The following is a 19,754-nucleotide window of genomic DNA, read 5'->3' as shown; positions in this document are numbered from 1 at the left end:
TCGGAATCGCAGTCTCAGGTTCGACTGGCAAAGGTTAAATTCTTTTGATACTGACAGTCAGAGATAGTTCCACTCTATCCCACAAAGGTAAGTAATATAATAATAAATGAATTGGTTATAAGTTAGCTCCATCTCAAAACCCACCTTGTATACAATCATTTGTTTTGACTTTTGAGGAGTATTTATGTCGATATAAAAGAGGCAGTCAGCAACTTTCATTTCTAAAACGGGCGGCAGAAATATTTAAACTTGTTAAAAACTCGAATGAGCAAACAACGTATGGTGCAATTTCAGTACTTTAAATTAAGCGACATTTTCAGCGGAAATTTGTCGGCATTCTAAAATGATAGTAAGTTCTTTATGGATACATTTAGAAACCTTAAGTATTCAAGACTTATGAGACAATTAGACAGTTACGCATGGATAAACATACATCTGCAATCAACTCCAACTCCAAATAAAATTCAATGAGAAAATAATATTTAGTGATCCAATAATTTTGCCACAAGTTTTTGTTGAGTGATATGACACGAATAAAGGCACAGCAACTCGAAAACAAAATCGAAATGTTTTTGGAATTCTTAAATCTAATAATTTCAGCAAAAATCGAATTCTTTTTCGAAAATACTTCAGCTGACAAACTTGTTTCAATCATATTTATTAGCGTTGTATTGATTTCATGTCGCCTGAATTAAAAAGGTATTCAAAACATTATTAAGAAGATATCTTTTGTTGGTGCTTATGTCTGTACGTGGAAATTGGATTAAAGCGGCTTAACATAAGTGATATATTTCGAAATCGGTAGAGGTGATATTGATATTCTACAAACTAATAATGTCAATAATGTCAATGAGTCAATAATGGCGCATGGCTGTGAGGTTCTAATTTTTTTTTTTTTTGGAATGTTCAAATTTTCAATAATACCCCGAAGATTTGAATGTACAGAACATCTGTCCCTAAGTTAGTAATAATTTTGACTCCGACAAAATCTCGACTTGAATTCATTTGAGCGTGATTCTTTATCAGTCAAAAAGTTTGGCTGCAACTTCGACAACAAGGTTCGACGACATAAATGTTAATTTTTTTTTCGGAATATTCAATAGTGCAATAAAATTAAACTGCCGATAAGAAACTTGGTTTGAACAAAACCTTTTCCATTTAAAATTCATGTTTTGTAGAATTTAGATGAAGTCATGTTTCATGTAAAATTTGTCGTTGGTTTTTATATCATGATTTATAACATTTTGTAGAAAAGTTAAACATGGTTATATTTTTATGCCAGATGAACAGTTTATTCGGATGTAAATTGCTATCGAACAGAATATTATAAGATCGTACTAATCACATTCTAGTGTAAACTATTTATAATATAAATTTCAAATACTGTTCAAAATATAAAAGCAGAAAAACAAAAGATCTTCAAGTATATTTGTCCGACCCGTAATCAGAAAGGAATCGACACGATATTTATTGGATTCTGCGTGATGGGACAGTTTCCGGATAAATATAATCTGGATCAGTAAAATCACCATCGACATATGTAACTTCGTATACAACCTCATGGCGAGAAAGGCTCGTGTGCGTCATTGGTTCCAGATATCCATTAGGTGGAGTGTCAACTGGAGCAGTAAATTCTGGTTCTGTAATATAACCAGTATTTTCATATCCATCGTTGACATTGCCTTCTTGACGATTTTCTCTTGAGTACATCGCTGTAAGATATTTATTGATTTGTGACCCCTTTTTAGCTTCAGAAGATGGTCTGCGATAATCATCCTTATGATCGCCAGATGGTTCGGTTTGTTGTATTGGTCCCCGGGAAATGCCTATCTCTTCGTACACCGGAGGAGGTGTCGGTAACGGACGTTTCCGATAATGCACTGGAATGCTTTCTTCTCGATGTTGAAGTCTAGAAACGAATATAATCTTAGATTTATTATTATTAATTTATTCGCTCCCGACAAAGCTACGAAAAGCATCCTATTCAAGCAAGACGTTTTACTGTGTTAGTTGCTGTCACTATGACGCCATATATATTATTTGTTCATGTTTGATTAATTAATATTTGACATCGAGACCTACGTTGCTGATAGCAACTACTAGTAAGTATAGAGTTAATAAGTTTGGAATGACCGGAAGGTTTTTTACAGAATAAGCTACTCATTCTTTTAATTGGTTGGTATTTACCTATACTGCAGGGCTGTGGATTCGAATCCAATCCGAACGAAAATCTATTACCTGCTAATATAGCAAGACATTATACGTGTTTAGTTTTTGTTAACGTCGTTATATTATATAACATAATATGTGGTTGCTCGTTTTTTTACTCATTAGTGACTTATTTCATTATGTAGTCGTTGTTTTGATCAAATATTTAAAAATACATTAAAAACCATCGTCTTTTGGTGACTGCACAACCTGATGGAGAACGCAAAAAGTGAATTCACCTTCTTTTCCTATAGATCCAGACTCCAATTACTCCTGCTATCACTATAACTGCTACTATGCTTCCAGAGACTATTGCAATTGTCATAAGAGAGATAGAAACAAGTTTAGGGTTCAATTCAGTAGACTCCGCATTCTGCTGTTGAGTTGACGCAGAAATCGTAGACACTTGAATACTTGCTTGTGGAAGCATAGTAGAAGTTGAACCAAGTGATTGTTGAGGAGTGGTTTTCACGGAAAAAGAAGATTCTGATTGATCGCTGGTGTTTTCACCTTTATTGGTAGTTGGTGCAGAAGTTTTTGGTGATTGGTGTACTGTTTGCAACGACGTGGTACTCCGAGATGGTGAATCTTCTGACTGGTCGGTGTGGTTTTTATGTTTGTTTTCCTGTGTGATTGATGAAGTAATTACTGGTGATTGGCTGGTTTTACCCGGGGATGTAGTGGTTGGAGAAGTACGACTACTCTTTCCTGGAATGGAAGATGAGAGCGTAAGTTTAAGTTTTATGATCCGTACATTACACTTTTACTTGACATAAGACGTGAGCAGTCTAGATTCTGTAATGTTAACGTAAATTCAATCGGCGCACGTGATCATATATACTTATGGGACTTATACCTGTGAATGATCACTGAGTGTGTTATAAATTCGCATTGAGCGTGTTATTATTTAGCTAAATTGGAAAGTAGTTTTACCTGTTTTACAGTCAATGTATTCATAGGACAGTTTGAATTGTAATTTGGAAGGTTTGCATTCAAATATGACCATTGAACCATTTACATTGGACAACCAGTTTCTAGTTTCGCATTTAAGCTTCTTTGTTTCGTTCAAGCAGATATCGGAGGTATAAGCGATCCAACATGTTTGATCAGAGTCTGGGTTGAAGCCATACCAGGAAAAACCAGGTACTGTATAATATAGAAAAAGGATTTATTTTCTCTGTTCCAATGAATGTTATACGCTTAAATTAAAAAGGGGGTTTTTATGTGTGATTTCCATACTGGTCGTTGATTACAATTATACATACGAAGTTTGTTTATGGTTTTATGTTGTTAGATACATCTGCTTGTTGTCTAGTACAGCCTTGTCCAACTCAAATGCTTTCTGAGGCCGCAAATCATATTTTATTTTTGTCGCGAACCTCACATTAAATAACTTGTCATAAATTGAAATTTAATATGACGAATGTGTACGGCGTTTTTTTCCGTATTTTCATTGTGCGCGAACTCGAAATGTATTTTCAAATTATAAGACTTAAAAGGCCGAAAAAGATATATGAAGTATTAGGCAAACAACAATTTTTTGTTGTAACTGCCGAGTTTCGTCCTCTCTTGTCGTCGCTTATTCATAATATGCTTTGGTTGCGTGCTTTGATGTAATATACCATCACGATAGTACGATACATAGTACGATACACAAGAACAGTGCTTATCTGGGCTACACTTAGGTTTGCTCTGGAAAATTTTATTGGAAACGGCTGGTTGAGGATCGGCTGTAAATCTTCCCGCGGACCGCACGAATTCGTCCGACGGGCCGCAGTTTGGACACCGCTGGTCTATTGGCCTCTATCGAGATCAGTCGTCAGAGTCAGGTCTCATTTGAATCTTCTGAATTCGGACTTGAGTTTTACTATGACTCAACTTTGGGCCCGAGATAAAAGATTGTCAGCCGTGACAAGAGGCCGCAAAATTTACCTTTGACTCCCAAAGTATAATTTCCAATCAAAAAAGTGAAAAATATAGATAACGAAACGATTTCTTAAAAATCGAAAAAGAAAAAAATTAGTGGCTTCAAAAAAGTTACTAATTATAACCTGTAAGCCATGAATAAATACACTTACATATTCCAGTTCCGGGGAGCAAACTATAAACCCTTATCAGGCCTCTTTCTTTTGGGGTTTGGTTTGCCGTAAAAGTCATTTTGAATATAGTCTGCTCGTGAAGGGGAAAATGAAATAGCCAACGACAATAATTCCACCCTCCACATTCACTATCATTCCTCGGTGATTCTATTTCCCCATTGCGATCATAAATGTAATCGGGTGGGTATCTTTCACACGGTTCGGCGTCCAAATACGATATTCCTACAAGTAAGCATACATTGCATAGAATTACTGAGACTATTTTTATGAATTTTGCCCAAAACAAAGTAGTAGTATCCCCTCAATGAAAAGCCTGCCTGGTCTGGCAGTTACCAGATAACGACTACATTAACCAGAATTATTGAATTAAACAAATTATAAAAATAAATAATGAAACATTACACAGTTATCCTGCCTTTCGTAAGAAGTAAAGCTCCTGCCAGGCCAATAATCTTAATTGAATATTTCATGTTTTCCGACACAATTTGTTTTTTTTCAAAAACTGTTCATTTAAAAAAAACTGACCCTCCTCGTCGTGTAAATTATTTATTGAATATGACAGACAATGAGATTTCATATTGAACATCATTGTGTGGTATAAAAATTATGTGATTAGTTGCATTTTGGTCCCCTATTATTGGTTTTGATTCATATCATATGGTCCAATATATATATATATATAAGTTTAGTCAACTATATAAGTTTAGCCCAACTAAAATGTATAATTTAATTGTTTGACAGTGCAATCAGTGAAAGTTAAACAAATAAATGTAGTGGCGTCAGTTTCTATGAATCATAATCTATTAAATATTTTAAAATATATTAAAATCTAATTTCCTGGTTTTTCAAATTGATTAATTTTTCTCGGATCAAATTGCTTTTCGCAAACAGTAGATTCTGTATTGCTTTGCCGAAAATAAGTGAATAATAATCTTTACCATATCATTATAATATAAATCATGAATTATGTATATATATTTGAGGTAATTATCTATCATTGACCAGGCCTTCGGGTGAAACCGATATCACTGTAAGTATAACTGCGGTACAGCAATGGGCTCTCATTAACATAGGGTCGTATCTCGCTCGTATTTTCTTGCCGAATGGTATAGGTAGCTGTTAAACCTTTTTTTTTGTTGTTTTTGGCCACAATACAAACGCGAATATAAGGAAATGTTTGTCCTGGTTGTAAATTGTCTTTTCCGCCACTGACGCCAATATACGGTACGTCGAATTTGAAACCCCAAGATGTCAACATGAAAAAAACACAATTTTGACGACGCTGCGACCCCTTTCTTTCTTTTTAAGAAGAAGATTACACGTAATAAGTTCGATTTCGAAAGGGTTATTAATAAAATGACCCCTTGGTTGATCCCTCGTATATATTCCGAATTATAATACCTCGACACTAATTCGTTTTTATCAGGCATGAGCGAATACTTACTCTTGGATGAGCATGTTTCATTTGTACGCGAACCGAAAATTTATATACATTGTCCTGAAGCCTAAAACATATTATCTTTTGTTCGTAGACTATGTTACCAGAAGGGATATATGCAGTGGCGGGATTCAGCCGGTTCGAACCGGTTCTATAAAACCGTCTCGTGGAATTTCATGAGATCAGCGAACCGGTTAGCATTACTAAAAAAAACTTATAACAGAACCGGCCAAATAATATGCCTTCTGTGATGGAACCGGTTGACAAAAAATTTGAATCCCACCACTGGATATATGTCCTACACATGAATGATTTATTATCCAGGTGTTTAGTACAAGTAGGTATTCGAGTTTGTGCGACAGCAAGATCTTTATAGGTGATCAATAATTTTTAACTTGCGTTATTTTATCTGAATATCCGTCGTCGTATTCAAAAACGATTTTGTTACAAGTTACGGGTGATATTTCGCCAATATATTATGCTTTTTAAATATATATATTAAATATAACCCAGAATTTTTAACTAGATACGATAGGAACTGAGTTTTATAGTTATATATCAGTAGCAGTAATATTCATTTCATCACCGTGCACGAAATCAAATATTCATTTACATAGGGAAGCAAAAAAAATCGTCAATCACAGGTGAAATGAGTCATAGAAAACTGCACAGGTTTTCGAACTGTCATACCCTAGGATGCATTGCTGTTATTGGGAAGCGGAAATTATTGGTAGGCTATTTGGAAATAATTGTTCTGAGCGATTTTATGTGATTGAAAATTAACACTTAGGCATGTAAGTCCTTTTTGTAATACTTCTTGTAACATGGCTATGGACATTGTCGTATAAAATGGCGCCCATGACAAAGTTTAAAAATGCGCGCCTTTGATCGTTGGTTGACAATTTATATTTAGCTTTTGTTGGTTCGAGATACGTCTACGTTATTATTTGAATAAAAATACAGGTTTCAGTTATTTATAATTAGAAATTATTTTATTAAAACGTTTTACAACTAAAACTTTTCACCGTTTTTGCACCCCTATCCAAATAAAATTCAATGAGAAAAATAGAAAATAATATTTAGTGATCCCATATTTTTGCCACAAGTTTTTGTTAAGTGATATGACACGAATAAAGGCACAGCAACTCGAAAACAAAATCGAAATTTTTTTGGTTAATTATGTTTCTGGAATTCTTAAATCTAATAATTTCAGCAAAAATCGAATTCTTTTTCGAAAATACTTCAGCTGACAAACTTGCTCCAATCATATTTATTAGCGTTGTATTGATTTCATGTCGCCTGAATTAAAAAGGTATTCAAAACATTATTAAGAAGATATCTTTTGTTGGTGCTTATGTCTGTACGTGGAAATTGGATTAAAGCGGCAAGTGATATAAGCATAGGTGATATATTTCAAAATCGGAAGAGGTGATATTGATATTCTACAAACTAATGAGTCAATAATGGCTCATGGCTGTGAGGTTCTAATTTTTTTTTTTTTTTTGGAATGTTCAAATTTTCAATAATACCCCGACGATTTGAATGTACAGAACATCTGTCCCTAACCCTAAGTTAGTAATAATTTTGACTCCGACAAAATCTCGACTTGAATTCATTTGAGCGTGATTCTTTATCAGTCAAAAAGTTTGGCTGCATCTTCGACAACAAAGTTCGACGACATAAATGTTAATTTTTTTTTCGGAATGTTCAATAGTGCAATAAAATTAAACTACCGATAAGAAACTTGGTTTGAACAAAACCTTTTCCATTTAAAATTCATGTTTTGTAGAATTTAGATGAAGTCATGTTTCATGTAAAATTTGTCGTTGGTTTTTATATCATGATTTATAACATTTTGGTGAAAAGTTAAACATGGTTATATTTTTATGCCAGATGAACAGTTTATTCGGTTTTAAATTGCTATCGAACAGAATATTATAATATCGTACTAATCACATTCTAGTGTAAACTATTTATAATATGAATTTCAAATAATGTTCAAAATATAAAAGCAAAAAAAAAAAAGATCTTCAAGTATATTTGTCCGACCCGTAATCAGAAAGGAATCGACACGATATTTATTGGATTCTGCGTGATGGGACTATTTCTGGATAAATATAATCTGGATCAGTAAAATCTCCATCGACATATGTAACTTCGTATACAACCTCATGGCGCGAAAGGCTCGTGTGCGTCATTGGTTCCAGATATCCATTAGGTGGAGTGTCAACTGGAGCAGTAAATTCTGGTTCTGTAATAAAACTAGTATTTTCATATCCATCGTTGACATTGCCTTCTTGGCGATTTTCTCTTGAGTACATCGCTGTAAGATATTTATTGATTTGTGACCCCATTTTAGCTTCAGAAGATGGTCTGCGATAATCATCCTTATGATCGCCAGATGGTTCGGTTTGTTGTATCGGTCCCCGGGAAATGCCTATCTCTTCGTACACCGGGGGAGGTGTGGCTAACGGACGTTTCCGATAATGCACTGGAATGCTTTCTTCTCGATGTTGAAGTCTAGAAACGAATATGTTCTTAGATTTATTATTATTAATTTATTCGCTCCCGACAAAGCTATGAAAAGCATCCTATTCAAGCAAGACGTTTTACTGTGTTAGTTGCTGTCACTATGACGCTATATATATTATTTGTTCATGTTTGATTAATTAATATTTGACATCGAGACCTACGTTACTGATAGCAACTGCTAGTAAGTATAGAGTTAATAAGTTTGGAATGACCGGAATGTTTTTTACAGAATATGCTACTCATTCTTGTAATTGGTTGGTATTTACCTATACTGCAGGGCTGTGGATTCGAATCCAATCCGAACGAAAATCTATTACCTGCTAATATAGCAAGACATTATACGTGTTTAGTTTTTGTTAACGTCGTTATATTATATAACATAATATGTGGTTGCTCGTTTTTTTACTCATTAGTGACTTATTTTATTATGTAGTCGTTGTTTTGATCAAATATTTAAAAATACATTAAAAACCATCGTTTTTTGGTGACTGCACAACCTGATGGAGAACGCAAAAAGTGAATTCACCTTCTTTTCCTATAGATCCAGACTCCAATTACTCCTGCTATCACTATAACTGCTACTATGCTTCCAGAGACTATTGCAATTGTCATAAGAGAGATAGAAACAAGTTTAGCTTTCAATTCAGTAGACTCAGCATTCTGCTGTTGAGTTGACGCAGAAATCGTAGACACTTGAATACTTGCTTGTGGAAGCATAGCAGAAGTTGAACCAAGTGATTGTTGAGGAGTAGTTTTCACGGAAGAAGAAGATTCTGATTGATCGCTGGTGTTTTCACCTTTATTGGTAGTTGGTGCAGAAGTTCTTGGTGATTGGTGTACTGTTTGCAACGACGTGGTACTCCGAGATGATGAATCTTCTGACTGGTCGGTGTGGTTTTTATGTTTGTTTTCCTGTGTGATTGATGAAGTAATTACTGGTGATTGGCTGGTTTTACCCGGGGATGTAGTGGTTGGAGAGGTACGACTACTCTTTCCTGGAATGGAAGATGAGAGCGTAAGTTTAAGTCTTATGATCCGTACATTACACTTTTACTTGACATAAGACGTGAGCAGTCTAGATTCTGTAATGTTAACGTAAATTCAATCGGCGCACGTGATCATATATACTTATGGGACTTATACCTGTGAATGATCACTGAGTGTGTTATAAATTCGCATTGAGCGTGTTATTATTTAGCTAAATTGGAAAGTAGTTTTACCTGTTTTACAGTCAATGTATTCATAGGACAGTTTGAATTGTAATTTGGAAGGTTTGCATTCAAATATGACCATTGAACCATTTACATTGGACAACCATTTTCTAGTTTCGCATTTAAGCTTCTTTGTTTCGTTCAAGCAGATATCGGAGGTATAACCGATCCAACATGTTTGATCAGAGTCTGGGTTGAAGCCATACCAGGAAAAACCAGGTACTGTATAATATAGAAAAAGGATTTATTTTCTCTCTTCAATGAATGTTATACGCTTAAATTAAAAAGGGGGTTTTTATGTGTGATTTCCATACTGGTCGTTGATTACAATTATACATACGAAGTTTGTTTATGGTTTTATGTTGTTAGATACATCTGCTTGTTGTCTAGTACAGCCTTGTCCAACTCAAATGCTTTCTGAGGCCGCAAATCATATTTTATTTTTGTCGCGAACCTCACATTAAATAACTTGTCATAAATTGAAGTTTAATTTGACGAATTTGTACGGCGTTTTTTTTCGTATTTTCATTGTGCGCGAACTCGGAATGTATTTTCAAATTATAAGACTTAGAAAACTGCCGAGTTTCGTCCTCTCTTGTCGTCGCTTATTCATAATATGCTTTGGTTGCGTGCTCTGATATAATATACCATCACGATAGTACCATACACAAGAATAGTGCTTATCTGGGCTACACTTAGGTTTGCTCTGGAAAATTTTATTGGAAACGGCTGGTTGAGGATCGGCTGTAAATCTTCCCGCGGACCGCACGAATTCGTCCGACGGGCCGCAGTTTGGACACCGCTGGTCTATTGGCCTCTATCGAGATCAGTCGTCAGAGTCAGGTCTCATTTGAATCTTCAAAATTCGGACTTGAGTTTTACTATGACTCAACTTTGGGCCCGAGATAAAAGATTGTCGGCCGTGACAAAAGGCCGCAAAATTTACCTTTGACTCCCAAAGTATAATTTCCAATCAAAAAAGTGAAAAATATAGATAACGAAACGATTTCTTAAAAATCGAACAGAAAAATTTATTGGCTTCAAAAAAGTTTCTAAATACAACATGTAAGCCATAAATAAATACACTTACATATTCCAGTTCCGGGGAGCAAACTATGAACCCTTATCAGGCCTCTTTCTTTTGGGGTTTGGTTTGACGTAAAAGTCATTTTGAATATAGTCTGCTCGTGAAGGGGAAAATGAAATCGCCAACGACAATAATTCCACCCTCCACATTCACTATCATTCCTCGGTGATTCTATTTCCCCATTGCGATCATAAATGTAATCGGGTGGGTATCTTTCACACGGTTCGGCGTCCAAATACGATATTCCTACAAGTAAGCATACATTGCATTGAATTACTGAGACTATTTTTATGAATTTTGCCCAAAACAAAGTAGTGGTATCCCCTCAATGAAAAGCCTGCCGGGTCTGGCAGTTACCAGATAACGACTAAATTAACCAGAATTATTGAATTAAACAAATTATAAAAAGAAATAATGAAACATTACACAGTTATCCTACCTTTCGTAAGAAGTAAAGCTGCCAGGCCAATAATCTTAATTGAATATTGCATGTTTTCCGACACAATTTGTTTATTTTCAAAAACTGTTCATTTAAAAAAAACTGACCCTCCTCGTCGTGTAAATTATTCATTGAATATGACAGACAATGAGATTTCATATTGAACATCATTGTGTGATATAAAAAATATGTAATTAGTTGCATTTTGGTCCCCTATTATTGGTTTTGATTCATATCATATATATATATATATATATGTTTAGCCCAACTAAAATGTATAATTTAATTGTTTGACAGTGCAATCAGTGAAAGTTAAACAAATTAATGTAGTGGCGTCAGTTTCTATGAATCATAATCTATTAAATATTTTAAAATATGTTAAAATCTAATTTCCTGGTTTTTCAAATCGATTAATTTTTCTCGGGTCAAATTGCTTTTCGCAAACAGTAGATTCTGTATTGCTTTGCCGAAAATAAGTGAATAATAATCTTTACCATATCATTATAATATATATCATGAATTATGTATATATATTTGAGGTAATTAGCTATCATTGACCAGGCCTTCGAGTGAAACCGATATCACTGTAAGTATAACTGCGGTACAGCAATGGGCTCTCATTAACATAGGGTCGTATCTCGCTCGTATTTTCTTGCCGAATGGTATAGGTAGCTGTTAAACCTTTTTGTTGTTGTTTTTGGTCACAATACAAACGCGAATATAAGGAAATGTTTGTTCTGGTTGTAAATTGTCTTTTCCGCCACCGGCTACCATTAATTCTGAGCGACTATTAGGCACGTTGTCATTACGTGACCGACTGACGCCAATATACGGTACGTCGAATTTGAAACCCCAAGATGTCAATATGAAAAAAACACAATTTTGACGACGCTGCGACCCCTTTCTTTCTTTTTAAGAAGAAGATTACACGTAATAAGTTCGATTTCGAAAGGGTTATCAATAAAATGACCCCTTGGTTGATCCCTCGTATATATTCCGAATTATAATACCTCGACACGAAATCGTTTTTATCAGGCATGAGCGAATACTTACTCTTGGATGAGCATGTTTCATTTGTACGCGAACCGAAAATTTATATACATTGTCCTGAAGCCTAAAACATATTATCTTTTGTTCGTAGACTATGTTACCAAAAGGGATATATGCAGTGGCGGGATTCAGCCGGTTCGAACCGGTTCTATAAAACCGTCTCGCGGAATTTTATGAGATCAGCGAACCGGTTAGCATTACTAAAAAAAACTTATAACAGAACCGGCCAAATAATATGCCTTCTGTGATGGAACCGGTTGACAAAAAATTTGAATCCCACCACTGGATATATGTCCTACACATGAATGATTTATTATCCAGGTGTTTAGTACAAGTAGGTATTCGAGTTTGTGCGACAGCAAGATCTTTATAGGTGATCAATAATTTTTAACTTGCGGTATTTTATCTGGATATCCGTCGTCGTATTCAAAAACGATTTTGTTACAAGTTACGGGTGATATTTCACCAATATATTATGCTTTTTAAATATATATATTAAATATAACCCAGAATTTTTAACTAGATACGATAGGAACTGAGTTTTATAGTTATATATCAGTAGCAGTAATATTCATTTCATCACCGTGCACGAAATCAAATATTCATTTACATAGGGAAGCAAAAAAAATCGTCAATCACAGGTGAAATGAGTCATAGAAAACTGCACAGGTTTTCGAACTGTCATACCCTAGGATGCATTGCTGTTATTGGGAAGCGGAAATTATTGGTAGGCTATTTGGAAATAATTGTTTTGAGCGATTTTATGTGATTGAAAATAAACACTTAGGCATGTAAGTCCTTTTTGTAATACTTCTTGTAACATGGCTATGGACATTGTCGTATAAAATGGCGCCCATGACAAAGTTTTATTTATAATTAGAAATTATTTTATTAAAACGTTTTACAACTAAAACTTTTCACCGTTTTTGCACCCCTATCCAATCGGCGTCTATGGAGCCATGGCTGCCTCACCCTAGATACGCCACTGGCTATGGATGGTTTAAATCAGTGTTTCCCAAACTTTTTTCTGTCAGCGCCCCCTTGGACGACTTTTTAACTAGCAAATGCCCCTCAGACAAAAAAAAGCAACGCAACTTTATTCTTCACCTATCATTAGCATAACGTGAAGGTTGAGCCTGGCGAAATACCACCAGTTTGATAATATCTGGCTTCATTTCGGTCAAAAATAGTCTTGAGTCTCGTCTGACACTGTCGAGGGAATCTCTCTTGATATGTAAAAGTGCGGTCACTGCACTAAATACACACTCTACCAGGAATGAGCTGGCAAAAGAAATAAAAAACTTTTAACCCGATCTCACACGTGAAGATATTTTAATTTGATTCTGTTGCCAAAAAGATAGAACACTAAAAGGTTGAACATGGGTTTGAAAGTATAAACCTAATGGTAGTGGTGCATTTTCGCTTTTGGAGATTCAGGTTATCTAGAAAACAGAAACCAAAAATTTCTTAAATATGTATCTCAAAAAATATCATTCAATTTTATGTGCGCTTGAACTTCTGTTTGCGTACGATTACAGTATAGATTCAGATTCAGATAATTTATTTTCGTCGTGCAAGAAACATTATGAACAACACAAGCATAGTAAATCAAGGCAAAAGAAAACAACAGACACATAATGTTTCGACTGCAATTAACGAGGAGCCGCGAAAGACTATCAAGTCATCGTGTCAGCGACACCATTAAAGCTGAATGACGTCAAAAAAACGTCAAATGATTAAGGTTGAGTTATATATGATCAGGGCAAAAATTTGGAAAACGTAAATCGAATCGAGAGAGTAAGCCAAATGAGAAAAGTTTAAATAAAAAGTATGAATGGAATCAAGAGAGTCGGGGAAGAAATGATTAATCTAGAATTAAGTTAGCTCAGGGGAAATTTAGAAAACGTAAATCGAATCGAGAGAGCAAGTCAAAAGAGAATGGTTTAAAAAGAAATGTGAAGGGAATCGAGAGAGAAATGTTTAAATGGGAACAAATATCCATCGTGTCGAGTAAAAGTCAGAAAAAACGCGTTTACGATAAATCAGTATGTCAGTCTCGCAGCGTCATGCTCGGGTGATCGCATTCACAATATGAAATTGTTGACTGGCAGGACGCTGCAGAAACTTAGCAACTGAAGGGGAATTCCCAGCAACCATAACAGGGGAAGCCGGGTTGGATTAAGTATCGGTACTGATACGGCAATATATAAATAAATAAATATATAAGTACAATTCAGACAGGAAAAACAGTTTTGATGGGAAAAGTTCATTCCACATGTACTTTGGGCAATGATGCGAACTCAGTGATAATGGTCGTGCTCTGTGAGGACAATAAAGAAAAATGGTGACAATGCCAATGGCATTAAAAGGTGAAAAAAGTCACGATCGTTTAGGTAAAATAGAGATCCTGGACCGAATGACCAGTTATAGAAAAATCGAGCCACACAAAAGGTGGGGGACATGGGTTGTATACGGTACACTACTATACTTATAAGGGATCTATACCACTTATTGAAGCAGACTAGAAGGATACATAGGAATCCAGGTAAAAATTTTTCAAAGCTTGTTTGAATGAATTGTAATTCATAATTCGAATGTTATCGGATACAGCATTCCATAATTTAACGCCTGTATATTTTATCGAATTTTGAGTACGTTTGGTTGAAAAATGAGTTACATAATAGGAACTACTGGCAGAGGATCGTGTTCTATAAGAATGCACGCTGCTTTGTTTCAAGAAATAATCAGTGAATGTAACAGGGAGTTTTTTGTTGTGATGTTGGTGCATCAATTTCAATATCTCTAATTTATAAATATCCACCATTTTAATAATACGAAGTTTATAATAGATTGGATCAAGTTGGGCATAAGGTCCACTGCCAGAGACAGCACGAATGGCCCTGTTCTGCATTATTTCAATTTTGCGTAAAAGAGTTTTATCAGCGGAGCCCCATGCAGAAATACCGTATTGAATATGGGCTTGGAATAACGAGTGGTAAACCATACGTAAAGTTGAAATTGGTATAAAATGCCTGAGTTTGTACAGTATTCCCACCGACTTAGATAACTTAGCAGCCAAGTTAGTTATATGAATATCCCATTTCATTTGACTGTCTAAATATATGCCCAGATATTTATAAGAATTGACTTTTTCTAATGTAATGTTGTCAATACAGATTAATAAATTATGATTGGCTTTATGTTTATTTGGTGAAATAAGCATAGACTTAGATTTATCGATATTTAATGTCAATTTGTTAGCCTTCATCCAATTAACCACTTTTACAATTTCAGAGTTCACTCGTGACTGTATAGCTGGTAGAGATTTGTCACTATCTAGAAGTATAGTGTCGTCAGCGAATAGTTTTGCGAAGAAAGAAGAACAGTGGGTGAGGTCATTTATATAGACGAGGAATAATAATGGACCCAACGTCGAACCCTGTGGGACCCCGTGAGTCACTGGTAAGACTGGGGAGCAGTGGGTTCCTACTTGAACGAATTGAGTTCTGCCACTCAAGTAACTGTAGAGAAGTTTATTTGGTATACCTCTGATACCATAATGCCATAACTTTTGGGTTAGAATATTGTGATTAACGGTATCAAATGCCTTTTTGAGATCTAAAAATATAGCACTAACAAATTCTTTTTTTTCTAATTTGTCATAAATGTAAGAGATGGTGTCTAAAATTGCATGAGACGTAGAGTGATTACTCTGGAAACCAAATTGATGTTTATTTATCACGTCATATTTTGTAAAGAAATTACTGAGCCTATTATGAATTAAACGTTCAAATATTTTATTAATTGACGAAAGAATTGAAATTGGCCTGTAATTTGACACAAGTTTTTTTTTGCCAGATTTAAAGAGAGGAATTACACGAGCAACTTTGAGGGATGAGGGGAAAATTCCAAGCGAGAGCGAGCAGTTGAACAATTTAACTAGAAGCGGCGCAAGCGGGTCAGCAACGAATTTCAGGAAGCGGGGAGGAATGTTATCCGGCCCAACTGCCTTTCTCTCCTTCAAGTTTAGAATTTCCACTATCATTTCGGATTCTGTGACCAAAGTCATAAAAGCTGATTTACTAACACGATTACGAAGAAATGGCTTAAATTCACACATGTCATTAGAAAACTTGGCTGCCAAGCTAGATCCAGCAGTTGAGAAGTACTTATTAAATTCGGTTGCGATTAAGCAACCGTCTTTAACTGTACTGCCATTTTCAAGACATACTTCAGCTATCGAATGCTTGGAATTATTTTTTGTGGTTGTGATTTGATTAATGATTTGCCACGTAGACCTGGGGTTACCCTTGGTCTGGGAAATAAGATTTTGGTAGTGAATTTGCTTCGCTTTGTCTAATACGGAAGTAAGTGTGTTGCGATACTTTTTGAAGTATGAGCGTTGCAAGGGGGTTCCACGTAAAAAATGGGTTTTAAACAACTTATTTCTGTGTTTCATACAAGTGATTAACCCTTTGGTTAGCCATGGCTTTAGCCTCAGCCTTTTTTGACGACGCGATAGAGGTCGAAGTGGGGCATGCCGGTCGATGGTACTAACGAATGACTGTATGAATTCGTCAAATGTGTTGTCAAAGTTCTCAGCAGTTATATTAATTGAGGAAAATCGATTATTCATAATGTTATGTACCTCAGATCGAAAGGCATCAATTGAGAACAGTGACATATCTCTTGACAATACACACTCATTCGTTTTTGTGGGTCTAATGCCTCTTAAACAACAAAGTATGGGGAAATGGTCAGTTATATCGGAATGCACGACAAAGGAGTCAATTTCTAGATGTGTCAAATTGGTGTATATGTGGTCAATAAGAGTGGCTGAGGTGTGGGTGACTCTTGTGGCTTCGGATATTAATGAAATAGCATTGTGTGACACAAGCATATTAATGTAATTTGCAACTTGGGTGCTGTTAGTTGCTGAAAATAAATTAATATTAAAATCACCAACAATGAGGAATTTTTTATTAGCCAATTTAGACAGGGATTGTTCGAGTAAGTTCGTAAAGTCGTAGATGTCATTGCGTGGGTGTTTGTAAATAATACCGATTACCAGGTTATCTATAAAATTTTCTAAAGAAATTTCAAACCATAAATTTTCACAATTAGAGTACCGAATGCTATTTTCTATGGTTACAGTATAGGTAACATCATTTCTAATATACGCACCTACGCCTCCTGCTTTAGTAAGAGATGGTGCATGGATGAAAGTATACCCATCTATGTTAATATTTGAAGAATAATTATCAACTAGTTTGGTTTCACTTATAGCTATTATGTGTGGCGGTAATGGGAAACAGGATAATAAGAAAGTTAGTTGGTCAAGGTTTTTATGGAGAGAGCGAATATTAGTATGAAAAATAATAAGATCAGAAGACATACGAATAGAATTCAATTTCGAAACTTCAATATTGTTGCAGACAATGTTAAAATTGTTGGACATTTACGTTAAGAGAATAACATCATGAATTTATAGAGAATCAGTATAAGAAGATGCGAGTAATAAAATATTATTGCAACTGACCTATTTGATGAATGCTAGGTCATTCTCATTTCTGATTTGTCTTGTTTTCGTGTCATCGTTTTTCTTGACAAAAATTCTCCCATTGTTAGTCCAAAGGTATTTGTATCCACATTGTCTTTTTAGTTCCCTTGATTGAAAATAAAGCGATCTAGCTGTTTTCGTTAAGTTCTCCGCAATGAAAATTTTGGAGAAGTTGAAGAATTTATTAGGGTCTTTTGCTGTTCTCAGTTTTTTTCTATTTGTAATTATGTTGGTACGGACTCTCCTAGAGGTGAAGCGAGCAATTATGGCAGAAGGTTTATCTGAGTTATCATGTGCTAGTCTATGTGAGTTGTAGATATCTGCGGTGGTAATGTTCACTCCAATGATCTTTGACAGTTTACATACAAGCAGGTCGGTGTTTTCGTTATTATTATAAGCTATACCGTGGAACTCGAGACATTCCAATCGTGATCTTCTCTCTTGGTCTTCAACACGGTCTTCCAGGTGGTCGCAATCATCCTCAAGGTCTTCCACAAGTTCTTCTAGATCTTTAATCTTTTTCTGCTGTTTTTTCACCATATCTTGTGTGGATTTAAGAGATTTATTAATCGAGTCGAATTTATCTGATAAGAATTTTTGGCTGTCCCTGAGGTCACTCTGAGCTTTAGCAATCACACTGAGTTCGCTTCTCATATCTTTCAATGAGGAGTCTAGTGAACTCAGAATGTGTTGAAAACTAGACTCGGCAACTCTTGAAAGATCCGATGGACTGGATGGTGTTGTTTTGGTGGTCAAACATTCATCAATCATTGATGGCAATTGTATCAGTACTTGGCGAAGAATAGTGCTTGTTATAACCGCCATTAGTGCGCTATCTTCCTCCTGTGATGTACTTGGCGAATCAGGAATTGGACGCTTGGAAGAATCCATACTCTACAAGTCTACATAGATACTACTATATTATCCTAAAGTTTCTGTAAACCTTAATTAAATAGCGTATACTCAGAAGTTTCGCAAAATTTTCAACCACTCACTTAGTTGTCTGCTGAAGCGGGCCGTCTGCTGTCAGGACATGGAAATGAAAGTGTTTAAACGGTGAATACAAAACATCACATGGTTGTGCCGAGAAAAATCTGGGCAGTGCAGAGGTTCCAGCATGACGAGGCGACCCCCCATACATCATTTCATTTCCTGAGAAAACAGCCTGCAATGACATCCTGTGGGCAATTTAATTATCGGACTAAAACCTCTCAGATTTTAGTATGTTGGGCGTTTGATAGACAATTTGTATCAAGACAATCCTCAAACTGGTGAACTCAGGGCTGCAATTGCAGAAATAAAATAGAGAAATACCCAAAGAAGAGTGATTGACAATGTTGCAAAAAAATTGCGATTCTTTCTTCAATATCGAGGAGAGCATTTGGAACATATTCTAGAAATACATAATAACATAATTTTTGTGCAAATTTTTGCGTAGTTTTAATCCTCCCCGTGTAATTATCAGTTTACCGTAATTTGTGGTCAACTGATTTTTTTTACTGGTTGGAAAAAAAAAACTCGACTTGACTAACTCAATAATTCTATAGATGTTAAAGTAGACTACATAGTATAGGCGTCAATTACTAAAAACAGAATTGATTAGGGATTCGGTAAAAATGACGTAAACTTGAAATCGAATCCGGATACAAATCTCGGATCATCACTAGTTGCCATAGAAATATGACATATGTTAAGCTAACAGAAATTTCAGCCAGAATATTTTGGCACATTGCGAATAGTCTCCACGCGCATTTTAATACGACGAAATATATTTCGAAGAAATTGTGTGATTCGACTGAATTTACCAAACATTCAAGTATTTACCTCCAAGTACGTTGTCATGCGTATTAGTATTTATTTACGGTAAAACTCAACATTTATAACTTTTGGAATAAGTTGTGGAAAATATAATATCACAGAATGTTTTTATGCTGTCTCCTGGAAGATTTTCAAAATGACTAAATTTGGAAATATTATAGTTTTTGAAAAAGTAAGTAGTGAAATCTCCATTAAAGACAACATTGGGAGAAAGGAAGAACACGAATAAATGCAATTTTATTAGAACAAGGCAGTAGGAGCACGTTTTGACATGGCTATATATAATAGAACAGGATGGGATTTACATATTTA

General features: G+C 35.3%; 3 protein-coding genes across 3 annotated transcripts; all 3 read right to left on the bottom strand.

Annotated features, from left to right (window-relative positions):
* Positions 1-1,138: 1,138 nt before the first annotated feature.
* LOC144419994 (uncharacterized) lies at positions 1,139-2,545 on the bottom strand. The gene is made up of 2 exons (XM_078110288.1): positions 2,448-2,545; positions 1,139-1,909 (listed from the first exon to the last, which is right to left on the bottom strand). Exons 1-2 carry the CDS (start codon positions 2,531-2,533, stop codon positions 1,468-1,470), a joined length of 528 nt encoding a protein of 175 aa, XP_077966414.1. The 5' UTR covers positions 2,534-2,545; the 3' UTR covers positions 1,139-1,467.
* A 19-nt stretch (positions 2,546-2,564) lies between these two features.
* LOC120330469 (uncharacterized) lies at positions 2,565-4,365 on the bottom strand. Its single transcript, XM_078120245.1, has 4 exons — positions 4,287-4,365; positions 3,142-3,354; positions 2,719-2,916; positions 2,565-2,584 (listed from the first exon to the last, which is right to left on the bottom strand). The coding sequence occupies exons 1-4, from the start codon at positions 4,363-4,365 to the stop codon at positions 2,565-2,567; spliced, it is 510 nt and encodes a 169-aa protein (XP_077976371.1).
* Positions 4,366-7,166: 2,801 nt separating this feature from the next.
* On the bottom strand, positions 7,167-10,850 carry LOC120336585 (uncharacterized). Its single transcript, XM_078110109.1, has 4 exons — positions 10,579-10,850; positions 9,498-9,710; positions 8,804-9,272; positions 7,167-8,265 (listed from the first exon to the last, which is right to left on the bottom strand). Exons 1-4 carry the CDS (start codon positions 10,655-10,657, stop codon positions 7,824-7,826), a joined length of 1,203 nt encoding a protein of 400 aa, XP_077966235.1. The 5' UTR covers positions 10,658-10,850; the 3' UTR covers positions 7,167-7,823.
* Positions 10,851-19,754: the final 8,904 nt, after the last annotated feature.

This window comes from Styela clava, chromosome 2 (genome assembly GCF_964204865.1).
Source record: "Styela clava chromosome 2, kaStyClav1.hap1.2, whole genome shotgun sequence".
Taxonomy (NCBI): Eukaryota; Metazoa; Chordata; class Ascidiacea; order Stolidobranchia; family Styelidae; genus Styela; species Styela clava.
Note: the sequence above shows the minus strand (reverse complement) of the source record. Positions and strands in the feature narration are given on the sequence as shown.

Excerpts from the sequence above, each read along its gene's own strand:
- LOC120336585 (XM_078110109.1), bottom strand. The coding sequence starts at position 10,657 with ATGACTTTTACGTCAAACCAAACCCCAAAAGAAAGAGGCCTGATAAGG. Across the intron at positions 9,273-9,497 it reads ATACATTGACTGTAAAACAG|GAAAGAGTAGTCGTACCTCT; the intron begins GTAAAACTACTT and ends CTTCCATTCCAG. Across the intron at positions 8,266-8,803 it reads TGGATCTATAGGAAAAGAAG|ACTTCAACATCGAGAAGAAA; the intron begins GTGAATTCACTT and ends ATTCGTTTCTAG.
- LOC144419994 (XM_078110288.1), bottom strand. The coding sequence starts at position 2,533 with ATGACAATTGCAATAGTCTCTGGAAGCATAGTAGCAGTTATAGTGATA. Across the intron at positions 1,910-2,447 it reads TGGATCTATAGGAAAAGAAG|ACTTCAACATCGAGAAGAAA; the intron begins GTGAATTCACTT and ends ATTCGTTTCTAG.
- LOC120330469 (XM_078120245.1), bottom strand. The coding sequence starts at position 4,365 with ATGACTTTTACGGCAAACCAAACCCCAAAAGAAAGAGGCCTGATAAGG. Across the intron at positions 3,355-4,286 it reads GCTCCCCGGAACTGGAATAT|TACCTGGTTTTTCCTGGTAT; the intron begins GTAAGTGTATTT and ends TATATTATACAG. Across the intron at positions 2,585-2,718 it reads TGCACCAACTACCAATAAAG|CAGAATGCGGAGTCTACTGA; the intron begins GTGAAAACACCA and ends TCAACTCAACAG.